The sequence below is a fragment of the Sceloporus occidentalis genome, unplaced genomic scaffold, assembly GCF_023333645.1.
Source record: "Sceloporus occidentalis isolate IW3139 unplaced genomic scaffold, rSceOcc1.0.p SCAF_51, whole genome shotgun sequence".
Lineage (NCBI taxonomy): Eukaryota > Metazoa > Chordata > Lepidosauria > Squamata > Phrynosomatidae > Sceloporus > Sceloporus occidentalis.
The window spans coordinates 4,202,356-4,220,712 of record NW_028317031.1 but is presented as its reverse complement, the minus strand read 5'-3'; the positions used below and the strand labels follow the sequence as shown (position 1 = coordinate 4,220,712).

The following is an 18,357-nucleotide window of genomic DNA, read 5'->3' as shown; positions in this document are numbered from 1 at the left end:
GAGGACCTCTCAATGTCACGGTGCAGGACTGACTCTCACAGTCTTCCTCTGATCTGCAGTCAGTGTGGCAAATATTTGTTTTTTGGTATGGTAGCGGAGGGAGTGATTGCATGCAAGGGAGCGTTGAGCGGGGCCCAAGGAAATGCTTCCAATTTTTTCACTATAAAATATATTGGCAGCAGGTTCTAATATTTATATATATATTGGCAGCAGGGGCAAATATTTATATATGTTTTGGCAGCAGGGGCTAATATTTATTTATATATTGACAGCAGTGTTTAATATTTATATATATTGGCAGCAACATCTAATATTAATATATATTGGCTGCAGGGGCTAATATTAATATATATAGGAAGCAGGGACTAATACTATATATATATATCGGCAGCAAGGTCTAATATTAATATATATCTGCAGCAGGGGCTAATATTAATATATATCGGCAGCAGGGGCTAATATATATTGGCAGCAGGAGATAATATTACCATATATTGGCAGCAGGGGCTAATATTAATATTTATTGGCAGCAGGGTCTAGTATTTATATTCATATTGGCAGCAGGGTCTATTATTTATATATATTTCGGCAGCAGGGGCTAATATTAATATATATTGGCTGCAGCGGCTAATTATATATATTGGCAGTCTGGGCTAATATTAATATATATTGGCAGCAGGGTCAAATATTAATATATATCGGCAGCAGGGTATAATATAAGTATATATCCGCAGCAGGGGTTAATATTAATATATATCGGAAGCAGGGTGTAATATTTCTATATATCGGCAGCAGGGTCTAATATTTATATATATATTGTCAGCAGGGGCTAATATTAAAGAATGAAAAATAACTGCCAGTTTAGCTGTTATTTTGAAATCATATTTCAATCACGGTCTTTACTTCAAAGAGATAAGTGCATATTATGTAGTTTAAAATGCACGTCTAACGTGTGTATGTATATATATATATATATATATATGTGTGTATATATATATATGTATATATATGTATATAGTGTATATGTACCGTTTTATAATTGGCCCCCCTACTTTGGTCCCTGGCCCCCCATGTGCCCCCCCTAAATATGAAAGCTGGAGACGCCACTGTGCACAACTAACCTTACACTTTACAGTCTACCACCATACAGTAATACACTCACTGTATACACCTATACGTATACACACTCACTCTAACACCATACCCTCACATACACACTCTCTGAAACACCCTCTGCCTCACATATACACTCACTCTAACACCATACCCTCACATACACACTCTCTGAAACACCCTCTGCCTCACATACACACTCGCTCTAACACCATACCCTCACATACACACTCTCTGAAACACCCTCTGCCTCACATACAGGTCTTCACTGCAGCTCAGACTCTCTGTGGGAGCTTCTGCTCCCCTACTACCACTGGATGACATAACAAGTGTTAGGTGACCCCGCCATCAAACCTAGGAACTCTCTGGTTTTGGCTCAGGGAACTCTGGGAGAAGCGCCACTTCTCAGGTTCTCTGGGTCAACAACCGAATCCTCTGGGTCTTGACATGCCCCACTCCCTGCCAATGTTCCATCTAATTTTTCTTAGGTGGCGTGCGCAGAAAATTTCTCTTGTGCAAAAATTTTCCCAGAGCCAAAATTATGTGCGCACAATATTCGCAAAAAATATATATATTTTTTTTATTGGGAAAAACTGTTGCACAAGCGCACAGCTTAGAGGGAACACTGATCCCTGCCCATTTCCCGCAATGTCAGTGGGCAGTCCTGGCCACATCCTGCAAGCCTAAGCACTGGGTAGCCGGAGCCCACAAGTTCCCAGTTATGCCTGCCAAACGCCATGGTTACGGGGGCCATGGATATGGGGGCCTTGCTGATGAATCTGATGATTCTTGTCACTGATTGGATCCTTGGAGCATCCAATCAGCAGCAGGAAAGTCACTGACAGGGCTTTCCATGAACGCATACGGGGCTCTTGTTGGACCCCTGGCCGGTGCGTTCGCTGAACCCGTGACTGACGGTAAGTATATCACATGCAGGGAGATGAGGTCTTTTTAAAGCTCAGTTCGGGTCCACCAGGTGATCTGGACCGTTTGCAGCTTCATGGCACAGTGGGCTAAACTTTTAAACATCTACTATGGAGCAAAGTCTTACATTAGGAGCAACCGCCGCCCCCTTGACCCGCCCACATTAGCACTTGTATCAGGACGTATAAACCCCTTTTATGTATTTGGCCCAATCCATTACTGCTTTCCTATAACAAACCATCTATCCCAGCACCGAAAGGGTGTCCAGGTCACGTGATAACCGCTATGCTCAGCCCCGCCTTCCCAGACACAAACACAGGGGCGTGGTTTCCCGGCTGGCGTGACGTCACTTAGTGTCTGTGGGCTCTGTGGTCAGTAATGGCGACTGGGACCTCAACTGAGAGCGACGGGGAGCGAGAGGGTGATTAGCCCCGGGGACTCTTCGCTGCCGGGGTAGTGCTGGTTGTTTTGGGGCCGCAGGCAGGCCTCGGGTGTCCAGGCGAGAAGCTTCGCTCAGAGTCTGGGTGTATATTTTAGCCGCAGGGGAGGCCCCTCGGTGTCATAGCGAGAAACCCCAGGGACAAGATGGGGAACTGCCTCAAGTCTCCGACCTCTGATGATATATCCCTCCTGCACGAATCCCAGTCCGACCGTGCCAGCTACGGGGACGGGACCGACGGAGACCAGGAGCCGCCGCCACCATACCAGGTAACCCTCAATAGCCCCCCCCCCGTGCTGTATCCAACTCCTGACTGCCACTCACAGACACTTGGCTATGAATGATTGGAGCGGAAGTCACACCTGGAGGCCCTCATATGCCCCTAAAGTAGACTGCTCTTTGGTGTATTTCCTTATCACTTGGGGGGGCCAAAAGGTATGTTCCGTGAATGGTGGCCAAAGGTCCTGGGAGTTGTAGTTCATCCCCAGCTACTTATTCACTGTGTGGTCGCTCTGTACCCCCGCCTAGGGCCAGACTGGTAAGAAAGGATTATATGCATTTAGCGGGGGCATTTACCTACAGATGACTTCCAGGAGGTGGGCAGATCGTAACCCTTCTAGACCTTTGGCTAAAAAAGGGTTAAACAGTGTTTTTTGGATGTATTTCATGTTTTTATGCGTTTCCGGAAAGGGTTCTCGTTCGATCGGCCAGCCAGGTGGGGCGCGATTATTGCTATTCGCAGCCTCACCTGCAGGCAGAATTTCTTTGGCATGTAAAGGGTGCTGCTTCTTATCCATAACCCGACGCGTCTCTGCCAGCCACGCACGTAATTCTAATACCCCGGTGCCCCTGCTGTGTGCCAGCGGGGTGTATGAGCCGCACGCTCGGCTAGTGTTGGGATGAGGACGGCGTCGGGGCAATTCCTCTGTGACTGGGGTATATTGGGCCGCCCCCGCATTGTGATACAGAATTCGCTTTCTGAAGGCACCTTGCTGGGGTTATTGGGCTCGTTGCAGACGTCCTGATCATGAACCATTAACCAAGAGGCTCATCCGTCCCACCCAAACTAGTAGGTGGCACGCGCTTCCCGCTCCTCCTGTGAACCGGTAGCCATTCACCTATCTTAATGCATCGTTATACGTCTGCATGCGCTGCTTCGCCATAGAGAGCCGAAGGACTCTGTGATCTAAACAAACTGTATGTTAACAAAGCAAACAGAATGCGCTCTGTTGGTAAACACAACTCCGCCGGTGTTTTGGCCAAAACATGGAGAATTCCGCAGTGTTCTTACTTCAAACAATGCCATTAAGGTCTCTTTAAATATATATTTTTATTATTGGCATATTAAATCTGTGCTCAATTTCAAAAAATTAAAAAGTTATGTTGAAACTAAAAAAAAAAAAATGGTCCAAATGAAAAACGAAACTCCTTTGTTGTTTGCCGGCTCCCGGGTAGAATTTCTGCGGCCGTTCCACGTTCATAGAGACCTTCCGTATATTTTCCTTTGTTTTTCAGGCCCTGTAGTGACAAAGGAATTTTTTTCTTTTTTTTTTTTTGGGGGGGGGGGCGTGTAATTTTTGGGACTCGGAGCTGATTCAGACGTCTGGCCGCCGGGTGATTAGAGTGTAACACATCAGTCAGCGGGGAGTTGACAGTAAGGTCAGCGAGTCTCCTGGGTTTGGACGGCAGGCTGGGGCCTAGCGGCGCTCCGAAGCCTCCTTTGTTATGAGCAGGATGGTGACCTCACTGTCTGCTGCAGTTCTTCTCTTGTTTCTGTTAGGAACAGACATCACTTCCCTTTCAGCAGCCGCCTAATTTACTGACCTTTGTGTGGAGCGCAGATTATACCGATCGGTTTCTCATCACGAGATGCGTTACCGGAGGCAGGCTGCGCAACACTAAACCCTTTCAGCTGTAGAAGTTAGTAAACCAAGGGGGTTAATTACTAAAACGCCAACCTTTGATTGTTACAATGTGTCTGCGTTCTTCGCTGGATGGAGGTGTTAATATTAAAAATTATTAATATTAATGATTTTTCTCTTTTTGGAGGCTTATTCGCATTACGTCAGGACTCGGAGGTGGGAGGACAGCCTTTTTTTTTTTATTTATTTTTTTAAATATATATATATATATTATATATATTTTTTTTCTTTTTCTTCTTCTGGGCTGTCTTGGAATGAAGGAAGAACGGACGTTCACCTGCTTGTGCTGTCAGACTTGCTGTAATCCATGGCCGTCTGTGTCTAGATGCTCGTTACTCTGTATACAGACTGATATTTAGTGGTTTTTTCATTATTCGTCCCTGTTTTTAATAGATTTTTTGTTTTCCTGGCCCCTGAATATCTTTGCTGTTAACATTTGGTTTGATATGAAGGGACGCGAGGTAATAAAGCCCAGAATGTTGGTTAAAGCTCCGTGGCTGATGGATGAACGCAGGCAAGAGCTGTAACCACGCCGGCTCCGGTGAGTTTTAGGACGCCGGGCTTCAGACTGACGGCTTTGTGTTTTGTTTGCGGGCACGGTATTGTGCATTTTGACTGTGGCTACTGAGAAGTTTATACAAGATGCTAGATTCCCTCTGTAGATTTGATTAAGGCGATACTCGCGTGCCCCTGGAAGCCCCTTAATACTTACAACGTACTTTCACGTGCTGGGATTGTTGTTCTTTACGTTAGGAAGAAGCTGCAGCTGCTCTCCAATGTTTTGCTTCCCTCATTGGCTTCTTGAAGCAACCAATCACTGGCAAAAAAGTACTGCCATTGAAACAAATGGGATAACTTTCTGCACATGCGCACTAAGGTCTCATTAGACCCCCACCTGGAGCATTTGTTGAGATGGAGCTAACTCGCGGTAGGTTTATCACGTGCCGGCCGCCATCGTTTGCACCAAACACCTCTTCTGCACTGACAATAGCAGGGGAGCGGGTAAAGGGGCAAATCCATATGGGAGCGTTCTCCATAACCCCCCCCCCCATGGTGCCGCGTAATGGTTTGTCCGTGTCTACATTACTTTAGACTTAGAATTGGAACCCCTGGACCCAACCTCGATTAAAACCAGGAAGTTCCACTTAATGTATTCTTCTGTTCATCACCCACAGAACTAAAGTGATTACGTTATTCAAGCCCAGCCTGTGTCACCAGCTTTTCTGGCTATAAAACTTTTTTTTTTTTTCCCCATCCTAAATCCCAAGGATTAGGTTAAAAGCACATAATCCTCCTGCACACATGCCTTCCCAGATCCCCCCCCCCCCTCACATGTCCATCCCATTATGTGGTGGAACTGGTGCTCGCCGTATGCAGACACGAGTGTCCGTGCAGCTGTTCACTCTGCTGAGTAGAGTTTCTGCATTTAAATGAATGTCTAGCATAGTGAATACTTCTCCTTGTGCAGCTCTGCTCGTTGGAAGTCCCTCCTGGCGTCCGTCAGCAGTGCCGGCTGTCGGGAGTATTCTGGTCCAGCAGAGCTCCATCTTTTGCTGTTGGGATGTTGACCTGCTGGAGGACTTTCTATCGCAGCTCTGTGTTTCATGCACGCTGGGGCCGTTAAATGAACTAAAAAACTTTAATTTCTTTAACCGTATAGCATGAAACTGGTGTAGAGTAGGGCGTTCTAGACTGAGAGTTGCTGGCACCTACCTTCAAGCCTTGAGAACCTCTAGGGATACATTTTAGTGTACGTAAGATGACACAGCAGATCGCGTTGGTGATGTCGGCTTTCATCATATCCTGTAGTCGGGCTCTGCCGGTATGATTACGAAGTAGTGTCGAGAAAGTATGATTTGCAAGTGACTAATCCCCGTTCTGGACGTAGAAACGTATTTTATTGTTAATGAGCTGTAATCATGTTAATTTGGGGTTTACGCGACACATGCATGTGCGCTCTGCATACCTTTGTAATGTGTGTGTGTTCACGGCGCCCTTAGAGATATTGTCCTGTATTATACGCACCGGACCTTCGCTCTTTCCTCCTGAATGACCGACACAGACAAGGTCGCGGCTCCCAGGCGCTGTAGTGCTAAGTGCGTTAAGATCCTGCAGTCAGCTATATGTTTACTGGAAAGAAAAAATGATGTCATATTTACCAAGCGTACCCGAGCAGTAGCTGCATGGTGAGTGTAGGGGCCGTGGTGTTGGTTGTAACATTAAACACCTCCGTATGTGCGGTTTTACCGCCCGTGTGCGTGGCATGGCGTGTGAATGACTGCCACATAGGCTTTTAGTTTGCTAGTTCGAGCGCACGAAGGCCATCCACGGGTGGCAGGCTGCCTGTAAGAGCTCCGGTCTCTGCAAGCGTTCATGTTAACGTCTCCTCGCCAGATACACACCTGAGCGAGTTTGCTTCTCTTTCGGCAAATATGTGCTTGTGTGATTGGCTAAGGTAATGTAACAAGCCGCGTCTGTTCCCGGGTCAGGTAGAAGGTTGGCTGACTCTGCGCTTAATAAAGAGTTCTTTAGTTCCATGAGCTCATCTAAGGAGGCAACACATGATCAGGGAATGCAGTCGGCCCCGCAGGACGACTTATCCCGTCCCTGCAAGTCTCCTGCGCGTCAATACGGACGACGCTGCTTGTTTATATATTTTGTTTCTGGGGGTAGGAAGCATTGGCATTTGCAATGGGCATTTGACTCAATTACCCGTACATCGTGGGCGCTGTATGTCTCGGTACGGACACTTTGCTCATCCCTGATCCCTCGATGGTTCCCTTTTCACGCGCGACGTATATAGTTATTATATTTCACTCTTGTACCCAGCCCCATGCATGGTTGGATACTGTAGTGCCTGAGTTTCCGGCCCTGTATATACCGAAAAGATGATCAGTTACTCAGTTATCCCTCCCCATGTACTGCAGGTCAGCACATTACCCGTCGTGCCCAGTAACATGTGAAATGCATACGTGTTCTGGAAATAGTATGATGCAGCCATTCGTTTATTGGACATCTTAAGTTTCGAGTTCTGAATATTGTAAAAGTAGCCAGCCATGGGACAAAGAGAGGTTTAGAGCAGCGCAAATATTTACTATACAAAGAGTATGTGTAGTTTATTGATAAGAAATGGGCTCCCGGTGATGTCATTCTCTGAGGTCACTCTGTAGCCTCTCTGAGGTTAAGTATTATGCTCAGAACTCTGCTTTGTCAGAGGTTGTGATAGAGTTTATGTTAAGAGATTAGAGTCTCACCTTGGTACTTGTTGATAATTCCTGGCCGGTATACTCTCGTGACTCGCGTTATACGCAACGCACCTTGTGATGTCTTATTGGCAACGTCCCTGTCTTCTTTATTTAACGGGAAAGCCCCATGCTTTTTTTAATTGTATTTATTGTCCCTTTTCCTGTAACCGTGTAATATAACTTTCAGTATACAACCAGCACTGGTATTCTTTAAATACAGTTTAGGAGGAAATTCTTTACATTTCTGCATAACATATAATTTGAACTCGAACCTCACACGCCCAAATCTCTGTTCGTTATGGTAAGTTTCAGTGTCCGGGGCGGCTGTCTCATTTGTAAAGCTGTGCGGGAAGTACTTGCATCTTACTGCTCTCAAACAACCAGGATTTGGCTGCCGACCGTCGCTTGATCGTCTCCAGTGCTGATCTAGGGATCAGGTGACGTCGTCTCGGTGCAGGTGACGTCGTCTCGGTGCAGGTGACGTCGTCTCGGTGCAGGTGACGTCGTCTCGGTGCAGGTGACGTCGTCTCGGTGCAGGTGACGTCGTCTCGGTGCAGGTGACGTCGTCTCGGTGCAGGTGTACCCCACCAGTCAGCTCCAGCACTGGCTCAGCTACAGGATGAGTTTGATTCAGAGCAGCCAACCAGTGACCATGCAGCTGGTGGGCTACTGTAGGGCTGCAGCTTCTATCTCGGTTAACTTTTTTTCTTTTCTTTGAAGAAGGGATGTTGAAATACGCAGAATACTTTAATATTCATTCTTCTCTAGCAGGCCTGGCAGGGACAGTAAATGGTGAAGGAGAAAGTTATAGGGTAGACCCTGTCATTGTTTCCACACACGTGATAATCCATCTGACGTCGGCGGGTGCTTTGGAACAGTCCGTGTTCAAGCTTCAGTGCTGCTGTCCAGAAATCTACTTCTTCATTGAATAGAATCCATTTTTTTTTCTGTGTGCTGCGGCGCGGAGCTCTGTAATCTTTCACTAATCTTTATCCCAGAGATTACCACAAAAGCCTGGATGGAACATTGATTGACCTCTTTTTCAGTGTACCAAATATTCCGCCTGTTTGCGGTTGAAAGCAAAATATTAAAGAGATACGAAAATGAGAGTTTTTGTTAACAGCAATTCCGTATACCATAAACACCAAATGCTTAGATGATAAACTTCGTAATCATGCGTTCCAATTTGTAAAAACAAAGTGAGCTTTAGGTGACTTCTTTCTTTATCTAAAATATTTTATTTTCCGTGTTGATAGAGCGATACCTTTAGCTCTATTATATCCAAATGTCCGTAATGAGCACATCTTGATGATGCAATCACGTTTGAAATCATAGGTGATATCGATATGAAGCGCCAACTCCAGCGAGCTCAACAGTCAATAAGGGCTCAGCTGACCCTGCATAATGCATAGTCGGATAAATCCCCTCGTATGTAGGGTCAATTAAGCCCTTCTTGCTTACTGTGATTGACCCCTCCGTAATGCACGGTGATATCGGAGATCTGAAAGTCTGGACTGTCCTGCAAGCTCCAGGTTAGTGAATACCCTGCTTGCCTACCACTGGGGCATCGTTTGGAGGGGCACTTGTGTGATCTTTTGATAGCTGCCAGTAAAGACCACGGAGTACACTCAGTGACTCCTATTAAAGCCAATAATAATATGTTACTGGTAAATAATGTCTCCTTGGATAATTTCTGGTTCGAGATCTGTAATGACGGGAAGATAATGCGACCAGGTAGAGAGTAAAAATGTGTGATTCTTTTCTATGAAAAGGACACTTACAGGTGACAAGGCTTTATGTATGACCCAAACAGCCATGTGACACAGATTACACATGGCGTGTTAACAGGATCGGCATTCGTCTACACGTCATTAACTTGGATAAAGGCCACGGCTTACAGGAAAAACAATTAGTCATAAATCAAGACTACTGATAAGAAATCAACTTGCAGTCTATCTGAGAGAGAGAGTTATCTTTTTATTAATATTTTACAAATATCCTGAGGACGAGACAAAAGACCGTGTAAGATCTGTGTCTTTAAATCACGAAAAAACGGTTCTACTAGATGGGCCAAAGAGTTCTTATCTGCCACCAAATCCTACGTCTCAATATAATGATGTAATTCAATCCGAATTCTGACACCCCAACATCCAGAAAAGAATAGCTCCTCAAAAACGGTCATTATCTAAAGAACCCGTCTGTCTTCACGTTCCCGGTAGGCTTGGCATTTCGTGTCCGCGTTTATTTCACGACTCGTCTTGTATTTGCCGTTTGTTATGTGAACTTCAATCAATTTAAATTTATCAGGATGAAAGCTGAGACCCATTCGTGAACTTTAAGGTGTCCCCGAGGGTTCCTTTTGAGAAGTATCACTATTACAGAACTGTTTTATTTCTCCTGGTGAAAGGACGCGTGTTTTGAGGATGTATAGTTGCTGGGAGGGATCTAGAAGCAGGAGACTCTTCGTAGCGTGAGTGTCAGCAGTCTGGTGATTTAATGGTGTAAGACGGCAGCAACTGGCATAGCCTCGGGGAGACAGCTGGTCTGGGAGGAGACCGCGCCGTCTGGCATCTTAACATCTTAAGCCTGATCAGTAGGGCCAGAAGTCCTCTTGGGGTAATTGAATGTGTCAGGGCCCTCAAGTCCGTTTTCCGGGCTGAAGGTCTGACACCAAGAAGCAAAATAACAATTGATTTCCGTTAAATAAACTAATTATCGCCAGCATTAAAATCCTCTGCTCTGCCCAATGCATTCTCTTTGACTTAAATAAGCTGCCGCTGTTAGATGCAGAATCGATATGTTCAGTGTATCGCTCGCCTGCCCGCTTTCTTGGAAGTGGTTTGGGGTTTGTTTTTGCCATGGCAGCATGTCCTACAAGACCACAAAAGATCTCCTGTGGCCGTGCAATGATGATGTCATGAACCAACGCATGATGTGGTCAAATATTCTGATAAAGCTCATTCAGGAGGATTGTGTCCACAGGTCTCGTTCCCCATAGCTGCCTCCTGGCGTCCGGCTCTACTAGATATTCTTCAAAGCTGAAAACCGTTCCTTTCTACGGGAATTCCCCCAAGGATAAAATTTACCTTTTGATGTCGAATGAGAATTATAGTTAAATTTGGTTATGTAGGAATGGGCAGAATAGATGGCCCTTTATGTTCGTGTCCTTTACATGACCTTGAAGCATTTCGAAGACTTCTAGACCCATCGCGCAAACAAACATAGCGTTTAACTTGTAATCTTAATTTTGTAACGAGCGTTTCAGAGGGAATCCTGTTTTTGTAATACAATCTCAGATCATTTTCTGATTCTTCGGAGAATAAGAAGACTGTATTTGCTGTTTGTCGAAAGCGGCAGAAAAGCGGCGGCGTTATATATTGTTTCATATCATATTGCTGGTGCGGTGGAGACAGAGCGGACATTGTGTGTGCAGCCAGCGGTAATTTCATCTCTCTCCTGTGATTTATGGATACTGTGTTCCTTTCATAACCAGTTCTGTGTATCTTTCAGGAGCAGGCTCCGGTCCCGGTGTACCACCCCACTCCAAGCCAGAGCCGGCTCGCAACGCAGCTGACCGAAGAAGAGCAGATCAGAATAGCTCAAAGGATAGGACTCATACAGCATCTGCCTAAAGGCGTGTATGACCCTGGCAGAGACGGCTCGGAAAAGAAGATCAGAGAGTAAGTCGCTGGCAGCCGCCGGTTATTAGGTCTGAAATTCTCTGATCGCTAGAGTTGCCGGAGAACGTAGTTTAGGGAAAATCATACCTTTTCGGAGTAATATCTGGGTAAATGGTTATCTGGGTCCCTACCTGGCTTTTCTCAGGATTGGAAACTCTGTGTTTTCTTGTAAAGGGCGAGTTCTGCGTCTCCCTGATGCGTGCCGTCTCCTGGGAAGGTGATTCCCAGGGCATGGATCCTACAGGCGGCTCTCACGGGGTGGCATGTGGAGGGGATATTATGGAGCGCAAGCTCTGATGGTGCGTTCTTTTCACATTAAAACATTCCCGCATCATCAGGGCTTGTAGCCTGCAAGAAACGTCTATGGACTAATTTACCTGTAGGCTGCTCAATAGAAGGCGAATTCTCGCCCACGCTGGTGTTAAACTCCACAGCAAATATGTAGCTAAAACGGCAAATGGTACCGTTGCTTAAAGCTTCTTATGGAAATGCGTGCGTTACGTGACCAGATGTAAAAGTATTCACTGTGGAAAAGCTATAAATACCCAATCTCTTCTGTTTACAGAATGACAGCGTTGTTAGATCCCTATATATATATATATATATATATATATATATATATATATATATATATATATATAGCTGCACCCCGTGCTGCTCATGGCTGATACGGTCTCCAGATTATTAGCTATAAGGGTCTTGTTGGCTGAAAAAGGAATATGGGTAATATATTTGGGTAGTCATTTTTTTCTAGAAGGTTGCATACACCAACAGTCGTCAAGGTTAATGAATCCAGACCTATATGTTTTAGCTCCAGTAACTGAATGCTGCTTTTTCTTTCTTCCCATGGAAGAATAAAAAGCACTTCTGGTGCAGAGAAGAGGGGTCTTCAGCAGCCTGGCCTGCTTTAATACACAGCCCCCATAGGACCCACCCAATAGGCTGCAAAGTGATTAAATGTCATCAGAAATCCAACACACATACTGTACACAGATTCAATTATTTCAGTTTGCACTCATTAACGTGAATGTCTGTACTTTGCAATCTGTAGTAACTTCTGCTCTCTTCAGGTGCGTGATCTGTATGATGGACTTTGTGTATGGGGACCCCTTACGATTCCTGCCCTGCATGCACATTTACCATATGGACTGTATAGATGACTGGCTCATGCGATCCTTCACTTGCCCTTCCTGCATGGAACCAGTGGACGCAGCTCTTCTCTCATCATACGAGACCAACTGAGACCCTCTGGACCCTATGTCACAACACACGGCCCATGGATTTTGTTTTTAGGGTTCCATTCCTTTTTCCCCAGCATAGGGATTAGGAGAGTGCACACAAATCCTAGAACCTTATCAGCTGGGAATGTAGAAAACACAACATATATTTAACAAGTGAAGCATGTCTAGGAAGAATGTAACTGCAAACTGGACCCCAAGGTTTAAAGCCGCAGCCCCCGAATGGTATTAACCCTTGTTAATCTGTGTCTCACTGTCAACGGAAAACCAGGTTTGCAGTTCTTCAGTGATGATTCCCAAGAACCACCTTACTTGCTCAGACATGACCTTCCCATCGCTGCCCTCCGTCACGTAGTGGTCCGTTTTGTCGTTCCTAGTGGATTTGTGGGAGTCTGTGTCTATGTTTGGGTGGGCACTATAAAGCTTGCGTTAGATCTTCTCTCCAAAGACACTCGTTCTGGAATAATTTGATGGCCGTGCCGTGCCGTGCAGCGGTATATTGCAGCATGTTGCTTTACGTGTGAACGGGAATGCTGCTATAAGCACAGAATGGTAGTCGTGGCGTCTGCCGTCTCTGCTCTGTGGACGTGTGTTAAACCTATTGTGATGTCTGTGAAGGGTCTACGTTTCCTTTCTAAAAGAAACCCACTCGGAGAAGACTATCCCAGACACGTGGGTCAAGGCACCGCTGTGCCAACGGAGTGCGTGACAAATTGTAGCCTCTCCGGGGTTTTACTATTCCCCTTTTAGAAACTGGCACACAAGTAGTTTTAACCCCTTTACTGCCAGCGATGCCTCTACCAGGGCTCCTGGACCACTCTTCACAGAGGAGGAAATCTTTGCACCTTTTATTATTATTATTCTAATTATTGATCTTCTTTCCATTGTAAATGGAATCCATGGCCTTAGGTCTCTGTAAACCGAACATTGTTTTTGCAGGACAGGCTCCTCACCCGAGCACCGTTTGCATATGAAGTGTAGTCAGAGGGCTTTGTTGTCCATGCTGATAAAAATCGATGTTTCAGCTTGAATCGTCAAGCAACCACGAACTGCTTTGTATGCCGCGCAAGAAAACATGAAACGATGCATATTTGTGTTTGCACAGCCCTTCTACGCCCATGCAACGAGATGAAGGCACGTCGGGCTCCGGGCGGAGGGGTTACCATTTATTTTATGTTAATATAATCACTACAGTATGTTATTTTTATGGTTTGTTTTTATTTTTTTTGTTGTCTAAATGCAATCTGTATTTCCATCAGCCCTTTAAATTGGTTCTGCTAGTTCGGCACCAGATTAAAGCTGTGTATTCCTGAGGTTTACGACGTTTGGTTGCCTTCTTAAAAACTCCAGCTGCTTCCGGTTCGCACACCCTTCCAGCAGACATAGAGAGACCTACGAGTAACGTGAGCTGATACCGTCATAAAATAGCTGCATGCAAGGGGGGAAATTCCCTGTGTGAGCAAATAAAATGCATGGATGACCCTCACAACTATGGCAGACACTTGTGGTCCCTCGTTGCCAGCTTCGTTATGAATTAAGTGATCTCATTGAACGTCTGCTTCATAAGGGGGAAGGGGTTAGCCCTGTATAATGAATGGATGATAAAATTTCCATAAGGTCGCCTTACAGATTGACTTATGCAGGGTTGGCTTGGTCCTTCTCGCTTGAAGAACATCTCCATTGTGTCCGTTCTTAATGCGTTGCCAAATAAGCATCATCCCTCTCAACGGAGCAAGAAATATTATAAGCATAAACTGCGTGTTTTCATCTATAAAACATGACATCAGAATACAGTATGATGGCGTTATTATTATTATTAGTTTATATAGCACCATCATATTCTGCATCGTTGTACAATGAGTAAAAAGGACATAAGTTGTTTCACTTTAGATGGCACATGGGTATTAAAATATTTTGTGTTCCCGTCCTGTTCTATACTTTTGATTTAAAAATGTTAAATAGAAAATGTTTTTATGGCCCAAAAATGTTTTTAATATAAAATATTGAATTCTCCACCCTTTGAAAGCCCGACGGTTTCTCCTTGAAGCGCTGGTCTTAGCTGTTAGGAGTTGTAAGCTTTGCTGGTGCCGTAGACGTTGTCTGTGCCAGTGGCACGGCTGGTATCCTTACTGTGTGCAGCTGGATGGGGGGAATGTTCCTGCGCGCACACAGTCCCCGTGAGACAGCTGCTGCTACCTACATTACTGAGTGATAAGTGATCAAAGCAGTTGGCGTTTTTGGAAGAATAAACTTTTCCTGCTTATCGGACAGAGATGAGCCGGCTGCGACGGCACACACGAAAGCTTTGAGATCCCAGTTACTCCAGTGACCCTTTAATCAGAGGATTCACAATATAAACGGTGCATCGGTTTGATGATGGAAAATGCCCTCAGTGCTTCATGACATTAACAAGCAACCATTTCTTCCATAATGCCCCCTTTAAACCAAAACTACTGCTTTCCATATCTTGTGTTCAAACAGCGTGTAGATTTTATGATTGGGTTACTGGATAATTACTGGGCAGCTGATAAGGAATGACTTAAGAACATCTGAAGTGGATAATGATGCAATATTAACGACAGATGTTAACAAACAGAGGTAATGAGTAGCTGGTACATGTAAATATCACGCGTGTTAAGAACCAACTGTAATATCTACTTACATCAGAAAACCTGTTCTGGGTGACACGAGGGGTGAGTAACAGCGCATTGTCACCGCATTCACTACATTTCTGAAATACCCATCACAGTAATGTGGCATCACTGGCACCTCATGTGCAGGGGTGTCCAACCTGCGGCCCTCCAGCTGCTGTAGGACTACATCTCCCAGTCCCTTAGCTGAAAGAGCATTATGGGAGATGTAGTCCTGAAGCAGCTGGAGGGCCGCAGGTTGGACACCCCTGGTTAAGTGAATAACCTTTAGCCGATATGGTTTGCATACCTTTGGACCAACAACATGGCTTTAGCCAAATGTTGGGCTCAATGGCTGTAACCCAGCATCTAATTGTTTGTCGCCATCCTGAGCTAATGCGATTAACACGGAAAATAATCTACTGCAACAAACAAGGTGCTCCTTTGTAGAGCGAGACGCTCATCGTGAAAGGTCTCTAATGTTCAGCCGAAGTTGTTTTTCGGTTCTGAAAATAGGAAGTTTATGCATTAATCTGCCGTGGATCAGAGGTGTTATTAATAAGTAAGGTGGTAAAACATGAGGTAAAACAATGGTAGCCCAATGGATTCACGATTGTCATCCAATCTTTGAGCATCTAAGATCTGAGAGCAAATCCTTGGATACTCCAATAATTACAGTTGATGACGCTGTGCGTCGCAGCCGTGTATTGTGAACATACAATTAAACTTAAAAACTGTTCTGTTCCACATAATCCCCGATCCTAATATTTTAATATTATATTATTGTTGTATTTATTGATCCCGTAGTTATTTAAAAGCTCCCCCTTTAATACAAGGAATAAAAATAATTATGTATAAACTAAGCAGCTTATAGTAACATTTTATCGAAAAATATATTAAGCAGTATAAGTTGTTCTTTCTTGTTCATAAGGGCCCCTTCGCACAATAGGGCCCTAAACAACTGCTTACTATATTTAGGCAATTTAAGTTCCAGTTTTACCTTTTTTTCTTTGTGAAAATAGCTTTACAGTAGAAAATACAGTTTCTAGGTCTGGATTATGATGTACTGTCTGCTAAATTAAGACATAGAGTCATGACAACATGTTGTGTAGGTCGACACTAGGGTTCCGATGCGGTCTTCACTTTGGGATCATGTGACGAGAGCGATCATTTGCATGAAATCCATCAGAGGTTTGGTTTTCATTCCTGGATTCAATGATGGCTGCACCTCTGATGTGATTTACAGGATCACTAGGGGTAAAGAGCTGGGGGGGTCAGGTCAGATAAGTGGGGTTACCCACCACCCCCCAAAAAACGAAAGAAACAAAGAAATATGCACTTTATGTTTTATTCAAAGGGACTTTAAACTGTCAACAATACAAAAATACAAATTTCTCATTAAAAAGGATCAAGAGTCATATAAATGTTTTGTTTTTTTTAAAACCCTCTTAAGATGCCCTGACCTTATTTTGGCAACAGATTTCACAACATAATGAAGAAAAGCAGCTTCCGTGGATCTGCTGGAAAATGTGACTTTTTAGGCTGTTGTGGTGATGAACGCTCAGGGCCTTGAGTCAAAGACACAGAGGACTCATTCTGTTGACACTTCAGCTGTAGCAAACGTCCCAGGAATCGGAATGCGGTAGCAAACCATCTTCACATCATGGTGGAGGACAAGCGCTTGTCTTTCCATCACTCTAAGTTCCCAGTAATGGTCCCTTGTAGGCCTCCAGCTGTTGTTGAACTACAACCCCATCAACCTCAGCTCTTCTCTCTCACTCTTATTCGTTTGGGATCCTCACCAGTTGAGGTTTCAGCCATGCTTTAGATGCCCAAGTCAACAATCTTCCCAAGCCGTCCACAACAAGGTACAAGAGTAAAAGGTTTTTCACTTTCTTATGTTAAATACAGGGGATGAAATAACACAAAGCAGTGAATACTCTTCATAATGCCCCAGCCTGGCAATCAGAAAACAGCCCACATGCTCGGTTCAACTTGAGATACTAAATGTCAAGTGCTATTATAGAAGACAGGCAACATGTGGCTACACCAGGAAAACATTGGCAATCTAGTTATCACACTGAACAGAATTAGGAAAACCCTTTTTTGGTATTTTTTTTGTACTCTTAAAGCATCAGGTGCTTCCTGCTATGTAAGATGTGTGATCCTGAAATTCTTCTAGGAGAACCATGGATGTACATATATCATGACCAACGCTGTGCTTATCTCATAGAATCATTGAGAGAATACTGTTGGCATGAAGGACAAGTATCTATAACAAGTATGTATAAGAGGAACAGACACTTGAGATGGGCAAGCAGGTCCAGAGATGGCACAAGAAGGCTGTAACACTTGACCCAAATAGCACAGGGAAGGTGTTCTCCTCTGGCATGCATTTCCCTAAACGTGGCAGGTGTTTGGTTTGAGTCCCAGTCACCTTGTGCCTATATAAGAGACAGTTCCTGGGAGCCCAGGTTAGGAGCACTCCAGAAAACTTCCAAAGGGCGTAACGTTAATTCTGCCCCATTCCACCCATCCTTCAGCCAGTCTCGGAAAACACCAAGCCCATCTTTTTCTCGCTCTTGGTGTATGCCCTACCTGCAAAGCATTTTATACTGTGCCAGTACACCTGTATTACTTAAGCCTCAAAGCACATGGCATGTACACCTGGCTCCTGATTTCACCCACCACATCTAGGATCTGCACTTAGTTATAAGCCTTTCTTTTATAAAATGTCCAAGTTCTTAAAATGGGTAAACTAAGCAAATAGTATTTTTAAAGTTTAGTGGCCCTTTAGGCATAATTCCTGGTAACATAATATACACTCTGTGTTACACTTGTTACTGCAGTGTGGGCACTTTGTTATATTACATTTGTATTTGAAATGTTTTAAATTTGGACAATTTTTAAATTGGCGAAAACCTTTTTTTTGTGTACATTTAACCATTTTCTAATTTAACTAAAGTGCAGTTGGAGTTCACACAATCTAAAGCCTCTACCTTTTTGGAATCTATTTTTTTCCTTCTTTCAATATTTTCTCTGTAGGAAAAAGATGCTGACAAATTTCAAAATTAAATAATCTGTAAAAAGAGACAGGATTTACTGAAATCCCAAACTGCAGACTGCAGACCGGCTGGTCTTAAATTAAAAAACAATATTATGGTAC

At 44.3% G+C, this 18,357-nt stretch overlaps 1 protein-coding gene across 2 annotated transcripts; it reads left to right on the top strand.

Moving 5' to 3' along the window:
• The first annotated feature begins 2,622 nt into the window (after positions 1-2,622).
• On the top strand, positions 2,623-12,565 carry LOC149288498 (RING finger protein 11-like). Of its 2 annotated transcripts, XM_089491736.1 has the most exons (4): positions 2,623-2,745; positions 5,713-5,726; positions 11,147-11,323; positions 12,394-12,565. In XM_089491736.1, the coding sequence occupies exons 1-4, from the start codon at positions 2,623-2,625 to the stop codon at positions 12,563-12,565; spliced, it is 486 nt and encodes a 161-aa protein (XP_089347862.1). The 2 variants fall into 2 exon arrangements, with proteins under 2 accessions (XP_089347862.1, XP_089347863.1); XM_089491737.1 differs by lacking the exon at positions 5,713-5,726 and having other exon boundaries at positions 11,154-11,323.
• The last annotated feature ends 5,792 nt before the right edge of the window (positions 12,566-18,357 follow it).

Coding starts and splice junctions, on each gene's coding strand:
- LOC149288498 (XM_089491736.1), top strand. CDS start 2,623: ATGGGGAACTGCCTCAAGTCTCCGACCTCTGATGATATATCCCTCCTG. Junction 11,324..12,393: donor TCGGAAAAGAAGATCAGAGA/GTAAGTCGCTGG, acceptor TGCTCTCTTCAG/GTGCGTGATCTGTATGATGG.